The sequence below is a fragment of the Ursus maritimus genome, unplaced genomic scaffold, assembly GCF_017311325.1.
Source record: "Ursus maritimus isolate PB19 unplaced genomic scaffold, ASM1731132v1 scaffold_26, whole genome shotgun sequence".
Classification (NCBI taxonomy): domain Eukaryota; kingdom Metazoa; phylum Chordata; class Mammalia; order Carnivora; family Ursidae; genus Ursus; species Ursus maritimus.
Genome location: NW_024425119.1, coordinates 14219574 through 14228585, shown reverse-complemented (window position 1 = coordinate 14228585; position 9012 = coordinate 14219574). Strand labels below are relative to the sequence as shown.

Below are 9012 nucleotides of genomic sequence, written 5' to 3'. Positions count from 1 at the left end.
TAGGGAGGGGGAGGGGGAGGGGGCGTATCCTACTCATTTTAGGGATGAAACATTGAAACCAAACTTGCTTCATGTCATATAAATTGAGGGTTAGTAACTGAGTTGAATACATATAAAACACTACACGAACAAGCCACAGCTAGCTTGTTTTCCCAAAACAAGTAATGTAGGAAACGCAGAAAATGCAACGTAGTAAACTGGCTTTTGCAAATATAATGATTTGGATGATTTATCTTGGAAAAAGGGCACTGAAGCCAATCCTGAGAGCAAGCTTGTGATTTAAAGAGGGAGACAACCGCCAATCTTGTGACTGGAAATCACAGCGGATGAATTCATCAGGGATGAACATACATTGTCTTCTTTTTGAGATCGTCTTTAAGATTTTATCACAAAGAATACATCTCTTAATATGAAAAAAATCTAGAGGGAAACCCTGACTTTTATTGGTCCTTCACAACTCACGAATCCTTCCAATTACAAGGACTCTGAACTATTTCCTTTAACAGGGAATCCTTTAGTATTTATAAAAGCTCTTCAGAAAATAGAGGCTGGGAGGAAACATGCATCCCAAAAAGACAAAAAGAAAGAGGCACGTGGCTTCACCTAGTCGTCCATCACTGCTCCTTGAAATAAATTATTATTGAAAACTATACGCACCCACTCCCATGCCAACCTTTTGCTGTTCCAGCCCAAGGGAGAGGTCCTGCAGCTTTATTTTTTTTTTAAGAGTTTATTTATTTATTTGACAGCGAGAGAGGGAACACAAGCAGGGGGCATGGGAGAGGAAGAAGCAGGCTCCCAGCAGAGCAGGGAGCCTGATGTGGGGCTCAGTCTCAGGACCCTGGGATCACGCACCAGGCCGAAGGCAGACGCTTAACGACTGAGCCACCCAGGCTCCCCAGGTCCAGCTTTAGCTCATCTACGATCTGCTGCTCTGTGACTAAGGCCTCCCCGTCTGCCAAGAGGACTCTTGGCTACCAGATAGCCGAGATACATCTTGATAGAAAAGGTTTTTGTTTTTGTTTTTTTTTAAAGATTTTATTTAGAGATCCAGCGAGAGAGGGAACACAAGCAGGGGGAGTGGGAGAGGAAGAGCAGGCTCCCAGCAGAGGAGCCTGATGTGGGGCTTGATCCCACAACACCGGGATCACGTCCTGAGCCGAAGGCAGGCGCTTAACTGCTGTGCCACCCAGGTGCCCCAGAAAAGGTTTTTTGATTGTTGGAGAAGGAGAAGAAGGAGAAGGAGAAGGAGGAGAAGAAGAAGGGGAAGAAGAAGAAGAAGAAGAAGAAGAAGAAGAAGAAGAAGAAGAAGAAGAAGAAGAGGAAGAAGAAGAAGGAGGAGGAGAAAGAGGAGGTGGAGGGAGGGGGAAGAGGGGAGGGGGAAGGGGAGGAGAAGAAGGAGAAGAAGAAGGAGGAGGAGGAGGAGGAGGGGGATGAGGAAGAGGAAGAAGAAGAAGAAGAAGAAGAAGAAGAAGAAGAAGAAGAAGAAAGAAGAAAGAAGAAGAAGAAGAAGAGAAGCAGCTCTGTCTACAAGATAACCAGAGGCACCAAATTACAATCCTCTTCCTGTAAGAAAAGAAACAGCACTTCTGCTACTGAGGGTATAATGGTATAATGGAAGTATGTGTTTGTGAGGACACATGACAGCTAAAGCACAAAACGAATATAGTAAGTAGCTATTACTTACCTCCTTCGGGACGTGTCTTGTTTGTCCCTAGATCTCCCACATCACCTGGCACTGTGCCTTGCCTCTCATCTGTCACTCACTAAGAGCATATTGGATTAGTTCATTATCAGAACAATGCCTTCAGAAAACGAGCGATGGGTACCCTTTTATCTTTGCTGCACTTTAGATCAGTGATATCCAGCCTAAGAGAGCCTTGGGGCACAGGATTGGACTCAAGACACAAAACTGGGTGGGCAAGTTGCAATGGAGCCAATGGAGGAAACAGAACTCATGGCACACTGGGCATGTCGGCCCTGCTGAGCACTGGGAAAATGCAGAAGTTGCTTATCACCAGGCACATACGCAATGGGTCCAGGATCCTTAGTTCAACCCTACTGGCAAAAGAAGTTTACATTAGAACCAGTTTATGAAGTGAATTCCTTTGCCCCCCAGAACCTCTCGTCCATCCCCGAGGGGAGCAAGCAGAACACTACAGCTCTGTCTGCAGACCAGACCTGCAGTCAGGGCCAGGAGAGTGGAGGGGAGAAGGAATTAGGAAGGCAAACACGTGTTTGTGGCAACTCCCTTCTCTGTGGACCTTTGCCCAGGTCTGGCCCCAAACCTAGGGCGGCCACAACGTCTGTAGCTGGGCAGCACCCTGCTGTAGCACAGTCCGGTCCAGGAGCGAGGGAAACTGCCCACCCAGAGGAGATAATATCTGGAAGGAATGAGGATTTGGGAAAAGTCCCAGTGCTAGTTTAGGGCCAACCAGTCTCCACCTTCTCTGGCCCCCTCCCACTGGTTCCTCCCCTTGCAGCTGCTCTAGTCCTTATAAAAACTCCACAGGCTTTCACAAACAGCCCGCAGGAGCCTCTCTCCCCTCTGCTGCCGCACAAGCCGGTGAGACCAGCCCCGGGACGCGAGAGACCATGAAGAGCCTTCTCCTTCTCTCCATTCTGGCTGCCTTGGCCGTGGCAGCTCTGTGCTACGGTGAGAAACCTTTCTCCTGCCGTTTTTCTCGTTTTTCCCTTCTGCCTCGGATTTCAGTTTATTTTTATTTTTTCCCCTCCCTCCTCCTCTTCTTCCTCCTTTCTCTAATAGAATCTTAAAGAACCATCAATTTAACATTTCCCAATCCCTGTGGACACTGATGGGTCCCATCAGGCCTTCTTTACATTTGAAATATCCAGACTTTTGTAGGCAACTTAACAAGCATGTCCTGTCTATGGTAAGTCACTATAGACCTAGAAACATCGCTGTTTCAGAAAGAAGATACCAAATTCCCAGCCCTTGAGTTCTCATTTTTGGGGATGTTTATTTATACATTGGGAACAGTTTGGTTAAAGGTATTAGTTAAATCACTCACCTTTAAGAAAACCTGTTTTCCCATGAAGTGTTAAGTTTAGCCCCTGCAGGGACGGGACAATCTCGTGAACTCACTACATTTGTTCAGTGAATGAATTTAAAAATGGAGTTTTGCATTTAAAGAATCTCAGAGGAAAATGGATTGTATAATTTCAATTGTCAAAAGATAGATTCCACCCGGTTTCTCTGTGTTGTTAACTACACCTGTGTCTGTTCAAAGTTTATGAAAGAAAATCTGAAGTAAGATTATTTTCAATCTGTCTTACGCTTCAATTATCTGGATATCTAGATGTTTGTACTCTTCTTCTGACTCTTGAAATTATTCACATGTTTTTGTATCAGAGGATTTGGTCTCTTCGTCTCCTTTTTCATTTTTCAAATAAAATCACTTGCTTACGAATATCAACTTCTTATAGACAAATTTACCTACTGTGCACAGGAAAGTCGTAGAAAGAAGAAAACTTTTGCTTTTGGCATCATCTCAGTTTTTCCTCTGAACTGGCTGGCGTCAGCCCAGTGTGAGTTGTCAGCTGGAACCAGTGGTTTCTGTGGCTGCCAAGTTAACACAGGTTCTTAAGAGGCTTCAGGAACCTCTTAGAAACCTAACTTGGTAGAGCCCGGCTGACCATTTCCCCACCCTGCCTGGAGGACTGGGCTCTTTTCTGGACCCTTCCGTCCCTTTCTCAACCCTACTCTTGGACAGGTCCCAGATTTATCAGAGAAGAAGACTCTCTGGAAATCTGTTTGTAGCACTTTAATTATCTTATTTCACCAGCCTGAAGACCTCATAGCCCTTGGGAACTTTTAGCCAAGACAGTAGCCACTGGCTCCTTCAACATCAGAAAAAAACTAAAGCGTAGAGATGTCTACACCAAAGATAGAGCTAGAGAAACAACTCATAAATCCTAAATGCCTGAAATTTGTAATCCTCAGGCTGCTAACTATATTCTTCACGTCTTTTTGACTCTTTTCTCTCCTTCCTTCCCTAAATTTAGACCGTTGCCATGTGTGATAAATAACAATCAAATGAATCTTTTTTTTTAATTCCAGAATCTCATGAAAGCATGGAATCCTATGAAATTAGTAAGTGAACACTCGACTTCCTTATTTAAATCTCATGTATTAAAGAATCTCTCCTCCTATTCTTAAATCGACAAAATGGTAATAGATGGAGGTCGTATAGGGAAGGGAAAGAGGGCCTCTTTTGGAAAACTAAAGTAAATTTAAAAATCTGTTGACTCGAAAAATCGCCCGATGAGCAACTGTTTAAGCTGGAGAATAGTGTAATATGGCATCGAAGCTGCATTCAACAGGGTTGGAGGTATACGGAAATTTTAGGCGGGCACCACATCAACCACATGGATGGAAAACAAGGAGTAACGACAAATGGCAAAGTATGGAATTAGAGGCCTAGTCAGCTGGGAAACCACAGTCGTCAGCGTGATGTTGAACGCTGTTGACTCTCTGAACTTACGAAGACTGAGTATAGGGAGAAGTAACGTATCACTCTCATTTTCAATTTGTTCATCAGTTTCATCATATTTACACAGTCCATTTCGGGTAAAGTTAAGCTTTACAAGTCCTCAGGACAGAAAGAATTTCTCCTCATGGGAATTAAACACACACTGACTGGGACGACTAAATTGAGAAAGGCAAAGCAATTGCCCAAAGGTGAAATAAACAAACAAAAATAACTGCGGCCTATGTAACTAATCTCTAAAAAACATATACTGATTTCTTTTCATCAGGCAGCTTGTGAAATCGGCTTTATCTTTCCCTCTGACTTTTGTAAGATCTCTCATTACATAAAATGCATGAGTTAATGAGTTTTCAATTATATTTATGTCAGGGACTATTCATGGAAATATTTTCAACTACCGGTTCCCTAAAACTGCAATTATTTATTTTTTCTTTTAAGATCCCTTCATTAACCGGAGAAATGCTAATATTTTTATATCCCCGCAACAGAGATGGAGAGCGAAAGCCCAAGAGAGGTAGGTAACAAAACTTGATGAGGGGAGCTAATTTTTCCCAATGCAGCATCCCAGATCTGAACAGAATGAAAAACAGGTTTTGTAAATCATATGTATTATTTCTAATTGTATCCCCAAATCAAAGAATTTAAAAACAGTATATAGAAAACAACTGAGTTTCAAGAAGACTAGCTTGTGAAAGACCCAGAAAACAGAGGGAGGGAGAAGGGAAAGGAGGACAGAAAGAAAATTTCTATTTTCGTTTAAAAAAAAAAAAAATCCCCCGCTCCACCTTTCCCCCTGTTAAATATCTCTAATATTGGGGAATGAGTGGGATCTCTCGCCTATATTTTCTTATTCTTTCTTTTTCTTTCCCCTTTTCCTTTTTTTTCCTTTTTTTCCCCCTACTCTATTTATGCTTCTTATTTTGGACCTCTTTTTCTCCCCCCCCACTTTCTAGGATCAGAGAAAGCACCAAGCCCGCCTATGAGCTCAATCGGGAAGCCTGTGATGACTTCAGGCTTTGCGAACGCTATGCCATGGTTTATGGATACAATGCTGCCTACAATCGCTATTTTCGGAAGCGCCGAGGGGCCAAATGAGATTGGAGAAAGTCTCTCTCTTTCCAGAGCCTGGTGCCTGGTTTTGTATTCCTTCGCAGTAGCATCATTGAACTACATAAACACATACGAATTGCTTATTTCTTAAATGTTCTTGTCTGGCTGCTGCCCTTCTTCCAGCCCCCAGATTGATAAGCAGTGAAAGTGCAATGTAGTGAAAGGTCAAGAGTGAGTTAAGATGTGAGATTATTACATAATAAACTGTTGTTTGGATACTTTCATGTTGCGAGTCTGATTTCTTCTAGAAAAAAAAAATGCTGAGATATTTACATCATGGCCCACCTAACCCAGAATAGGAAATTCTGTTAATCATACTTCAGAGTTGATTAGAAACATAACTACATAGAAAGAATGAAACTTAGAAGACACTCAGCCATGATTTGTCTAGACTCAACCTTGGGATTGGTGAATGATTGCCTCCTATTGTATGTTTTCCAGGGTTTTCAAACCTCATAGATGATTAATCCTATGATTTTTCCTGCTCCCAAATTTCAAGTGGCCCTAAATTCCTTCTGTGTGGATCCCAGGGTCTAACCTGGTTCATCACCCTCATCATTATTTCTTGAGTGTTACCATTTCCTGAGATGTCACAGTTTCAACTCACTTGGGCCAAGAAAAATGTCTGCTTTCACAATAGCCAGAGATTTTTAAACAATTCAATCATGGAATTTTGGAGCCAGACAAGATGCTATATCTCCCTTAAGCTTGGTTTGGCAATAAGGAGATGAGGCGCCCGAGTCTCCAGCTTGGTAGTTCAAGACAGAGCCCAGGACTTTTCAATCCCACTTCAGACTTTGCTCTTCTCTGCCATGAGAACTCATTCATGTCCAACTTTTCCATCCGCTCCTTTTGGTAGGCCCACTGCCTTCATCTCCTTAGTGGATAATCTTTTTAATCCTTCAAAATCCAGCTCAAAACTCAAGTACTTTATGAAATCAGTAATGATTAAATCCGCCTCCCTCCTATCACACCACTCAAGTCAGTGTCTAGCCCTTCGACAATATATGTAGAGTCAAGTACAATACTATTATTCAATTCATATTTTGATTAAAGTTTCTTTTCATGTATATTTTCTTGGCTAACATTATGGTAAGAAACTGCAATTTCTTTTCTCTCTACAGACTTGGTAATATGTTCTGTTCACAAAGGGTTTTCAATGAAAGCGGAATAAAAACGGAGTGACCAGTCGTGCCTGGGAGCGATCGCCCAACGTTGAAAGTGTTACATTCATCATAATAATGTGTGTTATATAATTTAAACCATCATCATATTAATATGATGATGGGCGCTTTATCATTTTCTAAGCTATTTTGCATGTGATAACTCATTGGGTCTTACAACAACCTAGAAGATGGGTAAAATTTATTAGATGGTAAAGTTGAGACTCAGAGAAGTAACCTTCTGAAGACATTGTAGTAAATGCAGGGGTATATCACTCAGGCTGAGGTATTATTCCCCTGGCCACCAGGTGTACTGGCAGCCGATGGTTCCCAGCTAAGGACTTGAGTGCATTCTCTACAGAGCCCTAGTGCTCTGGCTTGTGTGCATCTCTCTCCTCTCTGGTACTCTACTCTCTGACCACCAGCCACCTCTCTGGACTCCCAGCTCTATCTCCTCAATTTAGGAAGGCAATAAGGCTCTGCTGGGTTCTATTGTCCATCCCATGGCTGAAAACTTTCCAAGAAGCTGGGCAGTTATTGGACTCATCCTCATTTGCCTCAGTGTCAAAGAGTCCAAAAGAAGGTAAAAATGGGGGGAAAGGGGACCAAAAATGGAAAACAAATGGCAAGATGATAGACTTCAACCTATCACAGTAATCTCATTATATGTAAATAGTCTGAATAGACCAGTTATTTTCTTGCTTTTACATGTGTTATAGATCTTATTGGATATTTTTGTTATTTTGGCTTTAAACAGTCAATTATTTTTTAAAAGACTTAGATAATTTAAAAAAATCTCATACATTTACCCACGTAGTTTCCATTTCCACAGCTCCTCATTCTTCTCTATGCATCTAGATTTGCATCTGGCCTCATTTTCCTTCTGCCTGAAGTACTTCCTTTAACATTACTTGTAGTTCAGGTCTGTTGGATTCTTCCAGTTTTGAAATTTTGCCTTCATATTTGAAATAATATGCAAATTCTATGTGGTCAGTTTTTTAAATTCTTTTAAGGTGTTTAAATTCTTTTAAGGTGTTCCACTCTCTTATGGTTCACATTGTTTCTGCTATAAATCTGTTGTCATTCTTACCTTTATTCTTCGGTATGTACTGTGTCTTTTATGTCTTGCAGATTCTAAGGTTTTTCTCTTTATTATTGGTTTTAACCAATGTGATTATGAAGTACCTTTGTGTGGTTTTCCTTATTTTTCTTGTTCTTGAGGTTTATTGAGCTTCTTGGATTGCATTAAATTTAGAAATTATCAGTCATTATTTCTTCAAATATTTTCCTTCCTTCACTCCTCTTCTCCTTTGAAGACTGCAATGAAATGCACTTGAAGTCGTCTCACAGTTCCCTGATATTACTTTCATTTTTGTAAGTTGTTTTTGCTCTGTGTATTTCATTATTGACAGTTTATTTTAATGTGTCCACAACTTTGTTAACTTACCTTCAGTAATATCTAATTTACTGTTAATCCTATCCAGTGCATTTTTCATTTCAGACATTATAGTTTTCACCTACAGGAGTTTGATTTAGATGTTTTCATATTTTCTATGTCTCAACTTTTTTAACATCTTAGATACAGTTAGGATAACTTTCTTAATGTCCTTGTTTGCTAATTCCAGTATCTGTGTCACTTACACATTGGTTTTGATTGGTTGATTATTCTACTTATTATGGATCTTAATTTCCTAGTTCTTTGAATTCCTGGTAATCTTTTACTTGACACCAGACATTGTAAATTTTATTTTTGTGTGTGCTGGATATTCTTGTATTTCTGTAAGTATTCTTGAGCTTTGTTCTGGGACAGTTAAATCACCTGGGGAAAGCTTCATTGTTTTACACATTGCTTTTAAAATGAGACCAACTCGGGGCGCCTGGGTGGTTCAGTCGTTGGGCGTCTGCCTTCGGCTCAGGGCGTGATCCCGGCATTCTGGGATCGAGCCCCACATCAGGCTCCTCCGCTGGGAGCCTGCTTCTTCCTCTCCCACTCCCCCTGCTTGTGTTCCCTTTCTCGCTGGCTGTCTCTCTCTCTCTCTCTCTCTGTCAAATAAATAAATAAAATCTTTAAAAAAAAATGAGACCAACTCAAAATCTAGTCTAGGGCCAGTTGCTTTCCCCACACTGAAGAAAGACCTTCTGAGTACTGTACCCAATGTCCCATGACTGGGTGGTAGAAGTAGGCAATAATCTCAGCCCTGAGTTAGTGCCAACCACTGTTCCCTCTA

General features: G+C 41.3%; 1 protein-coding gene across 1 annotated transcript; it reads left to right on the top strand.

Annotated features, from left to right (window-relative positions):
* The first annotated feature begins 2506 nt into the window (after positions 1 to 2506).
* LOC103677780 (matrix Gla protein) lies at positions 2507 to 5839 on the top strand. Its single transcript, XM_008707033.2, has 4 exons — positions 2507 to 2656; positions 4082 to 4114; positions 4950 to 5025; positions 5465 to 5839. Exons 1-4 carry the CDS (start codon positions 2596 to 2598, stop codon positions 5604 to 5606), a joined length of 312 nt encoding a protein of 103 aa, XP_008705255.1. The 5' UTR covers positions 2507 to 2595; the 3' UTR covers positions 5607 to 5839.
* Positions 5840 to 9012: the final 3173 nt, after the last annotated feature.